The sequence below is a fragment of the Hypanus sabinus genome, chromosome 8 (assembly GCF_030144855.1).
Source record: "Hypanus sabinus isolate sHypSab1 chromosome 8, sHypSab1.hap1, whole genome shotgun sequence".
In the NCBI taxonomy this organism is placed as follows: domain Eukaryota; kingdom Metazoa; phylum Chordata; class Chondrichthyes; order Myliobatiformes; family Dasyatidae; genus Hypanus; species Hypanus sabinus.
Genome location: NC_082713.1, coordinates 117,182,139 through 117,200,089, shown reverse-complemented (window position 1 = coordinate 117,200,089; position 17,951 = coordinate 117,182,139). Strand labels below are relative to the sequence as shown.

General features: G+C 41.0%; 3 protein-coding genes across 5 annotated transcripts in view; 2 read left to right on the top strand and 1 right to left on the bottom strand.

Annotated features, from left to right (window-relative positions):
- Positions 1 to 10,077, top strand: part of krr1 (KRR1 small subunit processome component homolog) — a 34,844-nt gene extending 24,767 nt beyond the window's left edge. For both annotated transcript variants that reach the window (XM_059977673.1, XM_059977672.1), the window contains 4 exons: positions 6,281 to 6,451; positions 7,156 to 7,233; positions 7,388 to 7,481; positions 9,182 to 10,077. In XM_059977673.1, coding sequence (XP_059833656.1) covers positions 6,281 to 6,451; positions 7,156 to 7,233; positions 7,388 to 7,481; positions 9,182 to 9,312 — 474 coding nt within the window. In that variant the 3' untranslated portion in view covers positions 9,313 to 10,077. The remainder of the gene's footprint in view (positions 1 to 6,280; positions 6,452 to 7,155; positions 7,234 to 7,387; positions 7,482 to 9,181) is intronic.
- A 147-nt stretch (positions 10,078 to 10,224) lies between these two features.
- Positions 10,225 to 17,951, bottom strand: part of LOC132398364 (GLIPR1-like protein 1) — a 37,844-nt gene continuing 30,117 nt past the window's right edge. For both annotated transcript variants that reach the window (XM_059977675.1, XM_059977676.1), the window contains exons 4-6: positions 13,575 to 13,654; positions 13,450 to 13,476; positions 10,225 to 13,363 (exon numbers count right to left, since the gene is read on the bottom strand). In XM_059977675.1, coding sequence (XP_059833658.1) covers positions 13,263 to 13,363; positions 13,450 to 13,476; positions 13,575 to 13,654 — 208 coding nt within the window. In that variant the 3' untranslated portion in view covers positions 10,225 to 13,262. The remainder of the gene's footprint in view (positions 13,364 to 13,449; positions 13,477 to 13,574; positions 13,655 to 17,951) is intronic.
- LOC132398362 (uncharacterized) lies at positions 14,398 to 16,952 on the top strand. Its single transcript, XM_059977671.1, has 2 exons — positions 14,398 to 14,471; positions 14,750 to 16,952. Exon 2 carries the CDS (start codon positions 14,916 to 14,918, stop codon positions 16,950 to 16,952), a length of 2,037 nt encoding a protein of 678 aa, XP_059833654.1. The 5' UTR covers positions 14,398 to 14,471; positions 14,750 to 14,915.

The following is a 17,951-nucleotide window of genomic DNA, read 5'->3' as shown; positions in this document are numbered from 1 at the left end:
AAGTACGGGAGCCTTGGGTCTCACACCAGCAGGTTCAAGAACAGTTTTCTTTTCTATATATTGTAGTTCCTTGTAAATGACTGCAAAAAAAATGAATCTCAGGGTAGTATATGTATGTGGATAATAAATTTAAGATATTGGAAAAGATTGGTGGCTTGGGATGAGGATGTTGTTGTTGTGTAGCTCGCCGAGCTAGTTTGTTAGCTTGTAAATGTTTCGTTACCCAGCTAGGCAACATCATCAGTGCAACTTCAAATGAAACATTGGTAATCAACATTGTTCGTCTTATATGTGTCCTGTGATTAGTGTGTGTGTGTGTGTGTGTGTGTGTGTGTGTGTATATACTATCCCTATTGGTTACCGATTATGTATTCCGCGATTGTTTTGTTAAAATCCAATTAGGTGATAATTGTTGTCCGGGATGTGTTATTCGACTGTTACGTAGGATTAAGAGAATAACAGCTGACTTCCATTCTTAGATGTATTGGTTGAATGACAAGTCAACAGCGAATTTCAAACTAGTGTCTACCGAAAGGCAACTCACACAGATCAAATACTCAATTTCCACAGCAACCACTCAGGCGTCCACAAGCAAAGCTGCATCAGGACATTATTCAAACGGGCCACTACACATTGCAGAACAGCATTACTATGTAAGAGTGAAGAAGAACATCTCTACAAAGTTTTCGAGAACAATGAATACTCAAGGAATTTTGTTCAGTGCTGTTTGTCCAACTGACAAAATCAAAAAAGCACACATCGTCTAACCAAGATGGTCACCCTACTCTACATCAAGAACATATCAGAAATGACCAATGGATTTCTACGACCATTTGACATCACGGTAGCATACAAACCTACACCCACATTAGGCCAATGTCTATCAAGAATAAAAGACCCCCTACCTACAACGCACAGAACAAACACCATATACAAAATTGCATGCGCCAACTGCGTCAAGCATTATATTGGCCAGACTGGTAGGAAGCTATCAACAAGACTACATGAACCGTCATGTACATGAGCCTGTAAACCATCATGATCAACTTTCCCTTATATCTATACAAAGCACATCAATTCGACTCTAGGCCAAGTCCATCAACAACAAGCCCGAGAATTCTTAAAGGCTTTGTTCTCCACACAGAATTCTATCAATAAGCAAGTCGAAATGAACCCAGTTTACATTCCACTTCAGTATCAGGTTGCTAGTCCCAAGAGTCAGTTCACACCTGATTACACACGTTAATCATGAGGAAAATGTTAATCCTGCGTAACAGTGGACTAACACAGCCCAGACAAAATTAACACCTAATTGGATTTTAACAAACCAATCGTGGATTACATAATCTGTAACCAATAGAAATGGTGCATGCACACACACTCACACACATCACAGGACACATATAAAACAAACAATGTAGATCACCAACTTTTCATTTGAAGTTGCACTGATGATGTTGCTAGCTGGGTACCGAAACATTTGTAAGCTAACAAACCAGCTTGACGAGCAACTCAACAACAACAATAAATTTGCTTTGAACAGTGAATGTGAGGAGATAACAGACTTGAGGAGAATCATCTTTATTCACCCTAACAGTTATATGCACTGTGAACTCCAATTAATTGGGACACAGAGAGGCCACTACATTTTGGCCAAATTAAGCGGCTGCCACAATTTATAGAACATAGAATAGTACAGCACATTACAGGCCCTTCGGCCCACAATGTTGTGCTGACCCTCAAACCCTGTTTCCCATATACCCCCCCCCCCACCTTAAATTCCTCCATATACCTGTCTAGTAGTCTCTTAAATTTCACTAGTGTATCTGCCTCCACCACTGACTCAGGCAGTGCATTCCACACACCAACCACTCGCTGAGTGAAAAACCTTCCTCTAATATCCCCCTTGATCTTCCCTCCCCTTACCTTAAAGCCATGTTCTCTTGTACTGAGCAGTGGTGCCCTGGGGAAGAGGCGCTGGCTGTCCACTCTGTCTATTCCTCTTAATATCTTGTACACCTCTAACATGTCTCCTCTCATCCTCCTCTCCAAAGAGTAAAGCCCTAGCTCCCTTAATCTCTGATCATAATCCATACTCTCTAAACCAGGCAGCATCCTGGTAAATCTCCTCTGTACCCTTTCCAATGCTTCCACATCCTTCCTATAGTGAGACGACCAGAACTGGACACAGTACTCCAAGTGTGGCCTAACTAGAGTTTAATAGACCTGCATCATTACATCGTGCCTCTTAAACTCTATCCCTTGACTTATGAAAGCTAATACCCCATAAGCTTTCTTAACTACCCTATCTACCTGTGAGGTAACTTTCAGGGATCTGTGGACATGTAACCCCAGATCCCTCTGCTCCTCCACACTACCAAGTATCCTGCCATTTACTTTTACTGTGCCCTGGAGTTTGTCCTTCCAAAGTGTACCACCTCACTCTTCTCCGGGTTGAACTCCATTTGCCACTTCTCAGCCCACTTCTGCATCCTATCAATGTCTTCTTGCAATCTTTTACAATCCTCTACACTATCTACAACACCACCAACCTTTGTGTCATCTGCAAACTTGCCAACCCGTCCTTCTACCCCCACATCCAGGTAGTTAATAAAAAATCACAAAAAGTAGAGGTCTCAGAACAGATCTTTGTGGGACACCACTAGTCACAACCCTCCAATCTGAATGTACTCCCTCTACCATGACCCTCTGCCTTCTGCAGGCAAGCTAATTCTCAATCCACCTGGCCAAACTTCCCTGGATCCCATGCCTTCTGAGTTTCTGAATAAGCCTACCCTGTGGAACCTTGTCAAATGCCATACTAAAATCCATGTAGATCACATTTGCTGCACTACCCTCATCTATATGCCTGGTCACCTCCTCAAAGAACTCTATCAGGCTTGTTATGCATGATCTGCCCTTCACAAAGCCATGCTGACTGTCTCTGATCAGACCATGATTCTCTAAATGCCCATAGATCCTATCTCTAAGAATCTTTTCCAACAACTTTCCCACCACAGGTGTAAGGCTCACTGGTCTATAATTATACAGACTATCCCTACTACCTTTTTTGAACAAGGGACAACATTTGCCTCCCTCCAATCCTCCTGTACCATTCCCGTGGACAATGAGGACATAAAGATCCTAGCCAGAGGCTCAGCAATCTCTTCCTTCGCCTCGTGGGGCAGCCTGGGGAATATTCCGTTTGGCCCCAGGGACTGAAATGTCCTAATGTATTTTAACAACTCCAACACCTCCTCTCCCTTAATATCAACATGCTCCAGAACATCAACCTCACTCATATTGTCCTCACCATCATCAAGTTTTCCCTCACTGCTGAATACTGAAGAGAAGTATTCATTGAGGACCTCACTCACTTCCACAGCCTCCAAGCACATCTTCCCACTTTTATCTCTAATCGGTCCTACCTTCACTCCTGTCCATCCTTTTGTTCTTCACATAATTAAAGAATGCCTTGGGTTTTCCTTTACCCTACACACCAAGGCCTTCTCATGCCCCCTTCTTGCTTTTCTCAGCCCCTTCTTAAGCTCCTTTCTTGCTACCCTATATTCCTCAATAGACCCATCTGATCCTTGCTTCCTAAACCTCATGTATGCTGCCTTCTTCCACTTGACTAGCCCTTTGGAACTATTCAAGTGCCAATTAATATTAGGGAAGTTAAAGTCACCCATGATAACAACCCTGTTATCTTTGCACCTTTCCAAAATCTGCCTCCCAATCTGCTCCTCGGTATCTCTGCTGCTACCAGGGGGCCTATAGAATACCCCCAGTAGGGTAACTGCTCCCTTCCTGTTCCTGACCCACCCATACTGACTCAAAAGAGGATCCTGCTATATTACCCACCCTTTCTGTAGCTGTAATATTATCCCTGACCAGTAATGCCACCCCTCCTCCCCTCCCCCCCCCCCCCCATCACTTTTAAAGCACTGAAATCCAGGATTATTGAGAATCTATTCCTGCCCTGGTGCCAGCCAAGTCTCTGTAATGGCCACTACATCATAATTCCATGTATGTATCCAAGCTCTCAGTTCATCACCTTTGTTCCTAATGCTTCTTGCATTGAAGTACACACACTTTAGCCCTTCTACCTTACTACCTTTATTCTGCTTCTCTTTCCTCAAAGCCTCTCTGTATGTTAGATCTGGCTTTACTCTATGCACTTCTTTCACTGCTCTTATCGCCTCGGGTCCCATCCCCTTGCAAATTAGTTTAAACCCTCCCGAACCATGCTAGCAAACCTACCTGCAAGGATATTCCTCCCCCTCAAGTTCAGGTGCAACCCATCCAATCTGTACAGGTCCCACCTTCCCCAGAAGAGATCCCAATGATCCAAAAATCTAAAACCCTGCCCCCTGCACCAACTCCTCAGCCACGCATTCAACTGCCATCTCCTCCAATTCTTACCATCACTATCGTGTGGCACTGGTAGCAATCCTAAGAACGCCACCCTTGAGGTCCTGTTCTTCAGCCTTCTGCCTAGTTTCCAAAACTCACACTTCAGGACCTCATCCCTCTTCCTGCCTATGTCATTGGTACCAACATGTATCACGACTTTTGGTTGCTTTCCCTCTCGTACCAGGATGTCATGCACCCAGTCAGAGACATCCTAGACCCTGGCACCCAGGAGGCAACAAACCATGCAGATGTACTTCTCACGTCCACAAAATCTCCTGTCTGCTCCCCTGACTATTGAGTCTCCAATGATGACAGCTCTCCTCTTCTCTGTCCCATCCTTCTGCACCACAGGCTCAGACTCAGTGCCAGAGGCCTTGCCACCGTGGCTCACACCTGGTCAGTCGTTCTCGCCAACCATATCCAGGATGGTAAACGTATTATTCAGGGGAATGGCTACAGGGGTGCTCTACACTACCTGTCTACTCACCTTTGCTTTCCCCCCTCTGTCACCCAACGACCTGCTTCGGGCAGCCTAGGTGTGACTACCTCCCTGTAGCTCTCATCTATGACTGCCTCCTTTTCCCTTATGAGTCGAAGGTCATCCAGCTGCTGCTCAAGATTCCTCACACGGTCTTCCAGATCGCCCAGCCGTAAGCAGTTCTGGCAGATGTGACTCTGCGGGAGAGGGGAGTTCCCCCAAGACTGCCACATCTCACAGGAGAGGCACATCACCGACTCAGGAGGCGTAAAGACTAACTGGGAACAAACTCGTCCTCCACCTCTTGTCGAAGCCTCTCAAGTCAAAGCCTCAAATCTCCACTCCTTCACTGGCCACTCACTGACTGGCCGGTTTCCACATTTGCTGAAGTTTCGTGGAAATGGTTAAGATGGTTTAAAATATGGCAAACTACTGTTTAACTGAGTAACAAACTATGTCATTAGAACACTACCAATGCTACTGCAGTTCTATAAAACAGTATATTAGTTTGTAATAGCTATTGACGGAGGAATTCATTCAGTGTATGCTGCCGTATTATTTTGAATGACTGTAAATGAACAAAGTTAGTGCAGGCACCTAGTGCAAATACTGAACTGCCTTTATACAATGGTTTCGATGATTGCATCCTCCAAATCTTCATTTTCATTGTAACATTCAAGATGGTTGTTACCTTCAAATTCTTTGTACTTCCTAATTTGTTGAAGTACAGTAGTGAAATTGTTTCATTTTTTACTCCCGGTTGTTTCTGGCATCTCCAAGCCTGAATGTTGAAAACTGCAGTGAGTAAAACAGTTCTGAATTATCTTACTCCATATTTCTCACCAATTATCAGTGGAAAAAAATCTTTGCTTTTTGAACACCAACACATGCAACTGACTCTATTTAAAAACTATTCACTCTAAGCATGGTGTAGTGTATAATGGCCACAAGTGCACGCAATTGCCACTAGAAACTATTCGCCAACTGTCCTGTCCCAACTAAGCAGCATAGTATCCCAAATAAACAAAGCGAATCCCAACTATTTTCTCGATTAGTCGTTGTTCTTTAAGATTTGTCTGAAATAATCAAAGAGGCCGCTTAACTGATGGCCCAATTAACTGGAATCCACTGTATTTGCAATTTGCTATTGTGTTTTGGCACGACATACAACAAAAACAATCTTCAACAATTATGAAGAGTTATATAAAGATAACGGTAGAGGTTAGAGTACAGATATTGAATAAAATGTGCATAAATACCAGCGTGGTATTGGGACTTGAAAAGGCTTTTCCATTGAACGACTTATTTGTTCTATAGGTTTGTTTCATTTTTTTGCCTGTTTCATATGCATGATACTAAGTGGGTAAAATTCTGATGTTTTCAAAGACATTGATGATTAAACGGGAATTAGCAAAAGACAAGGAGCTAAGAACACAGAACTGGGAGCGTTTTCTGCCCACTTTCAAACCGAAGAACATAAACAAACGCAAAGTGCCCAAAAAGAAGAGAATGAAGAAGGAGTACACGCCTTTCCCACCACCTCAGCCAGAAAGCAAGGTGGGTACACTTTACTGCTAAATCGTTTATTCTGTAACCTTAAATACAATTGACAGGGTGTTTACCTACCATCTGTGCCTCATGAATGAGGTCTACGAACAAGGTTACTTAGCAATTAGTCAAGTCATCGTCACTCCCTGATATTTCTTGTCCACTGAGCATAGTCCATAAGACGTAGGAGCAGAATTAGGCCATTTCATCATGGTTGATTTATTATCTCTCTCAACCCCATTCTCCTGTCTTCTCCCCATAACTTGACACCCTTACAAAACAGGAACCTATCAAACTCCATTTTAAGTATATCCAATGCCCAATCTCTTTGCAAAAAAAACCTCAGACATCCTCCAAATATATTCTCCAATCACCTTAAAATTGTTCTCCCTCGTATTACTCCTCTGGTTCTAGACTCCGGCACTATAGGAATTATCCTTGCCACACCCACTCAATCTAGGAATTACAATAATTGATAGGTTTCAATGAGGTTCCGCCTCATTCTTCTAAACTCCATCAAATACTCCTCATATGTTAACCCTTTCATTCTTGAAATAATTTTTGTGAGCCTCCTCTGGACCCTCTCCAATGCCAGCATATCCTTTGAGGTAAGAGACTTAAAACTGCTCACGATACTTGGAAGTGCGGTCTGACACATACCTTAAAAAGGCTCAGCGTATTGTTTATAACTGCTTGCTATTCTTACTATCTAGATTGATAAGGAACTGGCAACTGGTGAATACTTTCTAAAGGAGAAAGACAAGAGGAGAAAAAAATTACATGAAACAAAGGTCAGTCTAAAATATTTAATTGTTGTAAATGGGGGGGGAGGGTAATGAAAGATGAATAATTTCTCTTCACTACCTTATTAATTTGATTATTGGTCTCAGTTTGCTGATTAAAGTATCATTGTAATTATCTACCATTTTCTATTTGTATTTTCAGGCCAAAGAAGCAGAAGCAACAGCTAGACGGATGGAAGAAAGAAATAAAGCTTTTATTCCTCCTAAAGAGAAGCCCATGGTTAAAGCAAAGAAAGGTAAAATTTATCTGTGTTTACAAAGACAACAAGCAAAATCCTGCTGCTTTAAAATACGAATTAAGAATGGTGGTTCCGTTGTCATAGAGCCCTGGATGCCTACAGCTCAGAAACAGGGTCTTTTGTCCTATCTATTTCATTATACACTAGTATTATGCCCAGTTCAATCAACCTGCACCCAGACCATAACCCTCCATACTTCTCCCTTCCATGTACTTATCAAAACTTCTTATATGTTGCAACTGAACCCACATCCTCCGCTTCTTTTGGCATCTCAGATCACCCTCTGAGCGAAGACATTCCCCCTCAGGTTTCCTTAAATATTTAATCTTTCAACTCTTAACCTATGTCTTCTAGTTCTAGTCTCAACTAACCCCAGTGGGGAAAAGCTTGCTTACATGAACCCTATCTATATCCATCCTCATAATTTTGAATATCTCTATCAAATTTCCCTCATTCTCCTATGCTTCGGGAATAAAGTCCTAACTTATTCAATCTTTCTCAATAACTCAGGTACTTAAGTTCTGGCAACATCCTTGTGAATTTTCCCTGCACTCTTTCAATCTTAACTTTTCTGGAGGTTGGTGACCAGAATTGCACACAGTACTCCAATTGTGGCGTCACCAAAGTCTTGTATAACCTCAACATAACATCCCAATTTCTATACTCAATATTCTGACTTATGAAAGCTAAAGCTTACCTTACGCATTAAGTAGATCATTTTCTAATGTTTTATTTTATTGATCTAGTGTGCGTCTATTATTTCAAAAAATGATTCCAGGATGAGAATTCTAATAAATCTGACTGAATCTCCTACTTTGTTTGAAAGTAGTTATGCGCTCCTACCTTTTGCAATTTTCCCACGAAGCGTTTTTTTTTTGTCTACTCAGTAAAATCTTTGGTTTTGCATCCATTGTCCACATAGTTCTATGTAACACTTGGATAACTTTCTTAAGAATATACATTGTATTTATCTCAGTAGTCCTGGGATTTATCAGTCCTGCTGAAGAGTCTCGGCCCAAAACATCGACTGTACTCTTTTCTATAGATGCTGCCTGGCCTGTTGAGTTCCTCCAGCATTTTGTGTGTGTTGCTTGGATTTCCAGCATCTGCAAATTTTCTCTTGTTTGTTGTCAGGATTTATCTGGTATTTTCTTTAAGTTTGGAAAAGTCAGGAGTGTGTTGTAAATAAACATTTCCCATTCTATTTATGACGTTTTTGGACAGTACATTAATGGCATTCATTCAGTGAACTGCCTTCGGAAATCATTAATGCTTAATGATTTAAGTACTAAGTTATGTGGAAAGAACACAGAATCTAGTTTTGCATTCCGTGGAATTTTGTTTGGGCAAACTGAAGACAGAGTATTTTCACTGATGGCCTAAGTCCAAAAGATTGAAGCTGTGTCTTTCAGGGCTTGAGACAGATTTTGACACAGGACAAGATGCCGGGTCAAAATAAGTTAAATCTAAGAGTGTTCAAAATAAGTATTAAAATATATTATGGAACATGGGATTAATGATTGGTGGAACAGATTCATCAACTTTTTCTTTTTTCAGATTGTAATTGGAAGAACAATTGTGCATAAACTAAACCTGTACAATTGCCAATATTGTTGCTTTCAACCTATAGTATTTTAAATTGTAAAGTTTGTACCAGGTAGACATGTGATCTTTACTGAAATTATTTTCTGTTTTAGCTGTTGAAACTAAAATTGACATTAAAGTTTTTAAAGAAAAAGTGAAAGCAGCCAAGAAGATAAAACTAGGAGCTCCAGCAACAGAGGAAGTTGCACAGAAGATGGCTCAAAAGGAGAAGAAGAAAAAATAAAACTGGCATAATTTTCCATATCTCCTAACTTGCTTTTGACAACCATGGTTGAATTATCCATAAATACTGCTGTCATGCTCACTAAAGCTGTATCATATTTTCCACCACATCGGATGATGAACAACACCCAACAAACACGGAAAAGTGGAAACAAGAGTTCAGCAACTGAGGTTTGAGGGTGTCGCTGGTTCATGCAGTTGAACCAGTACTTGTGATTCCCTAGCTGTCTTCTATCTCAGAATATTTAACAGGTCTGGATCTTCTGTAATCCAATCTTAACAACTGAGTACGAGGTTCTTTTATTGTCACCATCAATTGACTCCTTGATTAGAATGACGGGTATATTTTTAAAATGCAGGTGAGGGGTGGGGGGGTGGACAAAATCTATTTTAAACCTTGTATAGTAGTCCCAGTGGACACAGATTGTGGGAGTATATTTCACTGTACTACAAGCATACACTGCATTCTGAAACCTATGAAGACTGGCGGAAACGTGCTGAGATTGTGCAGACCACAACTAAAGTATTCTTGGACTAGTATTGTCTGTCAGGGTAAAACTATTGTTCTCCTTTACGGTACTTGAAGTGAAGTCTTCAATGAGTTTCAAAGACAGTGTTTTATGTGTAGGTGCAACTGTTCAGTTTATTTAACATAATACCATTTAGAAAAATATTTTAAAATTCTTTTGTATCTCATAATTTGTGTTATATCTAAAATTAACTGCTTTTGTTTCATTAAATGTTCATAATGAGCTATTCACGTGCAGTGCAAGTGATGTTGTGCAATGTTAAGGTATATTGCTTGCAGCATTTCAGTTCACACTTTTTGAGATTGAACTCCAATTCTGCCAATTCTCAGCCAGCTCTGCATTCTGTCAATATCCCACTGTAACCTGCGACAACCTTCTACACTTTCCACAATATCACCAACCTTCATGTCACCTGCTAACTTACTGTTCCAATTCCTCATCTTAATCATTTATAAAAGCCACAAAAAGCAGGGGTTCCCAGAACAGATCCCTGCAGAATCCACTAGTCACTAATCTCCAAACAGAATACACTCCATCTAGTGCTACCCTCTGCTTTTTGTGTGCAAGCTAATTCTGAATTAATGCAGCCAATTTTCTAGGATCCCATGCCTCCTGACTTTCTAAATGAGCCTACCACAGGGAACCTTGTTGAATGTTGTATTAAAATCCATATACACCATATCCACCGCTCTACCTTCATCAATTTGTTTTGTCGCTTTCTGGAAGAAATCAATAGGCTTATGAGACATGACTTGCTTCTCATAAAGCCATGCTGACTAGCCCTTATCAGACTGCGCTTTTCTACATGATCATAAATGCTGCATCTAAGAATCCTCTCCAATAATTTGCCCACCACTGATGCAAGTATAATTCTCAGGGTTATACCTAATACCTTTCTGGAACAAAGGAGTAACTTACTTATGAGATGCATGGTCGAACTATTGATATAGGCTACTTTCACGCTCACTAAAGCCGGATCGTATTTTCCACCACGTCAGATGATGGAAGAACACCCAACAAACACAGAAAAGTGGAAACGAGTTCAGCAATTGAGTTTGAAGTATGTGGCTGGTTCATGCAGTTGAACCAGTACTTGGTAATACTCCTGTGGCCAATAAGACAGATTAAATAACATGGGTTGGTATAAACTAAATATGATGTGCATAGAAGAAAACAAAACAGGCTAAATATTTAACCAAGCACTGGATAGACATGCAAGGGAATCAGTGATGGCAACTAAATTTTGTCATTTACTATGATGCATAAAAAATGGCATAAAGAAATGTGGAACTATTTTATTAGTAATGCTGGTACACAAGGCTAAGTTTCACAAATAGTATGCATTACTCAATTATGGAAAATTCAATGTCTTTAAATATTGTCTGCAACATCAAAGTCGAAAATGTTAATTTTCATAAAATTGCTCTCAGCAACATCAAACACTGTCAATTTCAAAAGGATGGTAATTAGAATAGCAAATGTATAGTAAACATAGCGTTAATTTTTTTCACCATGCCCTGCTGGGGTGGAATTTGGTTCTAACTTCCCACTGTTGTGGTGTACAAAAAATGGCCAATACGATTATCTTTTGTTCTACAATAGTGACTAATGTTAAGTTTGATTTTTCAGAAGCTGGTTCCAAACTGTTGGGTTGAAACAGTGAGGCTTACTATTAGTTCAGAGTATCAATATGTAGGACTTAGCAATAACAGTGAAGCTTTACAATTTCTGGCATAGTTTATGTGCTTTGCAAGATCCAAATGCTTTTAATCTAATTGTAAGACTTTGATACACTAATTGCAAGTCTGACATAGGGGTCTAAGAAAATGCTGGCAATTCTTAATTGATTACGCAGTAAATGTGTTACAAGGGAGAAATCTGAGGTGATCTGAAATGATAATATTAAACCTCACCATGGATGCTGCTTGACATGCTAAGTATTTCAACCTCTTCTTGTTCACAGCCACTTCATGTTTCATTTCAGATTTCAAGCATCTGTTGTGTTTTACTATTGAGCTATCAGTAATCAGCATTAGTTTATTTAAAGTGAAGAATATGGTGAAAAATTAGCATTGTTTATTTTAAAGCTGAGGGTGTGGTAAGTTATCAACAGATTCTTTGCAATTTTCCAACATATAGTGCATTAATGCAAAAGCAAACTACTACAGATTCTGGAATTAGCAATTTACCCAAAAATGCTGAAATGCTCGGATAAAATAGCAAGTGTTGAATTAATGCATTTATCAATTTATGGTGTCCTTAATTTATCTGTACTGACCTGACTGTTCAATATATAGATACATTTTAAACAAAGTTACAGAAGGTTGACTAACATTCTCTGGGCAGAAATTATATTAGATGATATAAACATTACCTCCCCAAGGGGTAAGAATAGGAAGTTAGTCATCTGCTAATCTGTATTTTAATTGAAGTTATACATTTAGAATCTTACTGAAATTGAATATACTTGGAGAACCTCAAAATTTAGTATGAAAACCTGTGATGCCTATCCTATTTGCTCACATTAGGGTATTTCAATTCGTCTGCCAGTATGATGTTTAATTTTATATTTTCATAAGGTCTCTTATACTTTGTGATTTCAGTTGTTTACTTTTGGCAAGCTTACACTCAACTGGCAAAGTAATGTTTCCAATAAATGGTTAAACATAGATAAGACTCATTCATAATTATTCCTTTTAAGATAGGGCCATCAAGTAATGCTGAAAATGCTGTAGATGCAGCAAATCTGAATGTCAGTGTTTTGTTTTCTGAGCTAAACTTGTTTTCCAGCAAATCACTGGTTTTGGTTATCAAATGATCTCCTTCAAGATTAGTAAAATGGAGTTCAGCAAAATCTGACATAAAGTAATCAAAAGTGCAGACAGGATTTTCATGAATTTTCTGACTAATATTTATTGGTTGACTGAAATCAAATTATCTTTGGCAATTTCTCTTTTGCCAGCATTAACAAAATGCTAGCATTTGTTAAATGTCAACATATCATGTGTAGTAGTAACTAACTTTTTCTTCTGCAACCTTAACAAAAAGTTATTACTCTGAATGATGTTTGGGCAGAGATTCAAATTTAGAAAACTACAATCTTAGTAGATAAGATGGAAGAGATTTTTCTTGGGATGGAGGAGAGAAAATTCTGAACAGATTGTTGATCAAATTAAGATCACCAGTTGGAATCTCTGGTTTAGCCTATCAACCAGGATTATTTTAATTGTTAGTTTTGCCAGTGTTTGACTTGCTTATTAGATGGATATGCCTTGCAAAAAGTTGAAAGGTGATGATGAAATTGTACTGAAAGTATGATGCATTTAGATACATTTTGGCCAAAAAATATTAACGAACCAAAACTTTGCACCCTCTCAACTTCAACCAAAATATCCTGAAAAGATAAACTACATTTAAATGATTATTGTAGAGTATATATTAAAATTATAGTGATAAGAAATATTAGTTGATCATACAAGGAAATAGAGGCTGATCCAAAGTTTGGATTCCAATGAGGGTACTCTGCCAAACAAAAAAGGGGGAAATGTTTAACTAATTTGTACAAAGTTGACAAAAAATTATAAATATAAAAAATACAAAATACATACTTTTGAGTTTCTCATGGGTTGCATCAGCTAATAAAAGAAAAAAATAAATTGTGACAGTTTGCACTTAGATCAACTTGTATAATAACTTCAATGCAATTATAGTATTAGACTATTATTTAACTTACTGCATAACTTGCCACTACACATGGTGCAAGCTGAACAAGCTGATCCTGATGTATATGGACGTCTTCCATGAAAATTTCCACTGCGTGCAAACAAAAAAAGAGTTGGATGGAAAGAAATAATTGTTCATAAAATTACGTATGGCAATTTTACAAAGTTACAAGAAACAGCAAAGTAAGTTCAATATCAGATGTACCTTTCAACGTTTAGGGACATGTGAATCTACTTAAGGAAATTCAAAGAAACTCATATCAAAATAATGTAGATGATCTCTGTGTTATGGAGGGTTTGCATTCCCAGGAAACTATTCCCATTATAATTATTTATAATGTGAAGTCACAAAATATGCACTTGCCAAGAAACACAGGCTGAAAATAAAGTAACACCAATTCCATGAGTGATGCTGGATTTTAGGTAGCAATTTGTGAAATCAGTAAGGATGAATTTCTGTTACCCAAACAGTCATAACAAAGCTCACCTGTAATTTAAAAACTTAAAACAATTTTTAAATTTCACTTGAAAAGCAATCAGGACACCACAAAATGATAGTTCATTCATGAAAAGAAAAAGACAACCATAAATATGTAGATATACAATGATATGATAGGTCACCTAACCTTTTAACTTTACACATGCTGTGCTGTCTTTACGACAGTTATTTAGTTTATAATATTTCCGCTTAGTAATTCATTCGATAGTATTTTCTAGTTAGAATTAGGTGTTTAAAGTATATTCATTGCATGTAAAATATATCGGCATGCGATGACGTCACATCCGGTTTCGCCGCGTCTTGTGGGAAAATACCGGTTTGAAATTAGCGCGAGGGTGGGGGCTTTCCACGAGGCTCACCTGAGCAGAAGTTGTTTGCAGGCATGAGAAATCACAGTGAGAGCAACGCTGTAAGTTAATAGATAATCGATATATTGAACTAAGATGTTAATGCCGATCCTGTTAGAAGTAACGACGGTAGATAATGTTTATGCTTTCGTTAGTTAAAGAGTCGCGGATAGTTTGCATGGAAGTGTATTTAAAGTAGTCAATGGAGCAGGTAAACTCTCCCTGTATACTGCACCTTAGTGTAATGTAGTTATAGTCACCTTTGCAAGTATTTACACTTGAAATGTGATATTAAGGAAGGAACAAATACTGTATCAATCTTGTATTGTTTTATCAACAGTTTTCACCATATGTTAATGTGAAGAGTGAACAGTAAATGGTTAATCTTGCTGCGATCTGGTTCTTATTAACTGTGGTTTATCTCGACGTTAAATTCGGCGTTCGTGACACGCGAAGGAGAACATTACAGTGAAAAAGCGGCATTATCAGGTGTTTCAAGTGCTGCAATGTCAGCTCGATCCAGCATCAAGTTGACGCCGCCCAGCGACAAGGGCAGTAAACCGACACCAAGTAAGCCCACCCAGGCGTCATCAGGTGTTCCAAGTGCTGCAATGTCAGCTCGATCCGGGATCAAGTCGATGGCGCCCAGCGACAAGGGCAGTAGAACGACATCAAGTAAGTCCACACAGGCAAGAGCCAAGGCAGAAGCCGCCAAGGTGCGACTGCGTTACGCCAGACAAGAAGCAGTTTTGAAAATGAAACAGGCCACCAGAGAAGTCGAAATCCAGAAAGAAAGGGCCGCCAGACAAAGAGAAGAGGCTGCCAGAGAAGCCGAAATCCAGAAAGAAAGGGCCGCCAGACAAAGAGAAGAGGCTGCCAGAGAAGCCGAAATCCAGAAAGAAAGGGCCGCCAGACAAGGAGAAGAGGCTGCCAGAGAAGCCGAAATCCAGAGAGAAGGGGCCGCCAGACAAGCCGAAAAGGCCGCCCGAGAAGCCGAAATCCAGTTGGAAATGGCAAAAATATCGACAGAGTTGCAAGTGCTGCAGCTAGAAAGAGAAGAAGAAGCTGCCATGGCGGAAACAAAGTACATAGAAGAAGCTGAAGGGTCGCGTGATCTGACTGAAGCAAGATCTACTTTAGAAAGGACCAGGCTGGAATGCACAAGCGACTATGTACAATCTCAAATAGACAGGCAGGCTCGTCTCCCCTCTCCATACGTATTCGATAACTTCCCCAGCTACGAGGAACCTCAGAGAGTCACGATTGCATCACATCCATACGAGGAAGGAAATTTACCCTCACGGCTCCATGATGAAGTCAAGAATGAAAGAGAGGAAGAAAATTTACCCTCGCGGCTCCGTGATGAAGTCAAGAATGAAAGAGCTGACAACCGATATACTTTGACACCAAACTTACAAAGTTTGATGCAAAGAGACGCGGAGGTCGAATCCAGGATGGCAAATTCCATGAGAAACGTGCGTTCTCAGTCATATAGGCGCCAACGTACTTCTCCAGCCCGCATGCCGCTTACAGCCGATCCCACGCTGCAGTATTTAGCACGACGGGATCTCGTCACTTCGGGACTGTACCAGTTTGACGATAAACCCGAAAATTACCATGCATGGCACTCCACATTCACCAACGTGATCGACGGGGTCCAGCTCAGTGCAACCCAAAGGTTGGACCTTATGGCGAAATGGCTGGGGAAAGAATCACGCGACCAGGTGAGACGCATGCGTTCAGTGTACATCAACAAACCCGAGCTAGCCTTAAGCGAAGCGTGGGAGAGACTTTGGGAGAGATATGGGGCCCCTGACATTATTGAAGCGGCGCTATATCGTCGTCTGGAAAACTTTCCTAAGGTGTCAGCCAAAGATCACTTTAAGTTAAGAGAATTCGGAGATTTACTCATGGAGATCCAAGGCGCCAAAGAAGATGGCTATTCAGCTGGTCTAGTATACCTAGATACTCCATCCGGGATTAGACCAATCGTGGACAAACTTCCATTTGGGCTGCAGGACAAGTGGCTGACTGTTGCCTCAGAGTACAAGGAAGACCACGGTGGTCGATTTCCTCCCTTTAAGCACCTCACTGAGTTTGTGCGCAAGGAGGCGAAGAGGCGAAACGACCCTAGCCTCGTGGGTCCAGGAAGCAGTTCGATTTACACCAAGCCAGGTAGATCCTCTTCGAATGTTTTCAACATTGATAAATCCGTGTCAGTGCTCAAGACCGAAGCCCTTACAACTAACAACGACCCTGGCAAGTATTGTCCATTGCATAACAAACCTCACCCCCTGAAAGCATGCAGAATGTTTAGGGAAAAACCCCTTGAAGAGAGGACGGCTCTTCTCAAGGAGAAAAGAATATGTTTTAGATGCTGTTCCTCAACCTCTCACCTCGCCAGAGAGTGTACGATCGCCGTGAAGTGTCCAGAATGTGATAGCCCAGATCACGTCGGGGCCATGCATCCCGACCTGTCACCGCAAACCGAGAGCGCTCCTTCACCCCCACAACAGGACGGCGGGGAGGGAGAGGCTCACTAGGTCAAGAGCTGTCAGCACGAACTGTACAGAAGTTTGCGGTCAAGCTCAGTCAAGTCGTTCTTGTTCCAAGATCTGCCTCACTAAGGTGTACCCTAAAGGAGCCAAAGACAAGGCCATCAAAGCCTATGTGATTCTGGACGATCAGAGCAATCGTTCACTAGTCAGTCCAGAGTTCTTTAAATTGTTCAACATTGAGAGTGAGCGGTTCCCATACTACCTCAAAACTTGCTCAGGTAACATGGAAACCCAAGGAAGGAAGGCAGAAGGCATCCAGATCGAGTCCCTGGATGGTAAAGTCGTCATCTGTCTCCCTCCGCTCTTAGAGTGCAATGAAATCATGAATAACCGCGCTGAGATCCCGACACCAAGTGCGGTGCTACACCAGCCGCATCTCCACCACATCGCCAAACACATCCCAGAACTGGATCCGAAAGCGGAAATACTCCTGCTATTAGGAAGAGATGTTATCCAGGTACACAAGGTTAGGCAGCAGGTCAATGGACCACTCGACGCCCCCTTCGCGCAACGTCTGGATCTGGGCTGGGTGGTGATAGGAGAGGTGTGTCTCGGTGACGTACACAAACCGACGGTCGACACACTCAAGACCAATGTGCTAGAGAGTGGCCGCCATTCGATTTTTCAACCCTGCACAAGTTCCATGTATATCAAGGAAGCACAACAAGGCGTTAACAAGCGCGAGGCAAGCGACGAGTCGCTGGGCCAGTCAGTCTTCGCTCAAACGAAGTATGACAATAAACTTGCTCCATCAGCTCAAGACGTCTTCTTCTTAAAAATGATGGACACCAAAGTCTTCAGGGATGAAGCAAATAATTGGGTCGCCCCACTACCCTTCAGAGAACCACGCCAGCGGTTGCCAAATAACAGAGCAAGCGGTCAAGCGGTTCACGTCCTTACGGAAAACCCAGAAAAGGAAACCTGAGATGCAGCAACGCACCCGATTGGCCCACGAGGTACTGTGCACCCTAATGGCAGAGGTCA

What these genes read in the sequence shown, in the direction of transcription:
- LOC132398362 (XM_059977671.1), top strand. Translation starts at nt 14,916, where the DNA reads ATGTCAGCTCGATCCAGCATCAAGTTGACGCCGCCCAGCGACAAGGGC.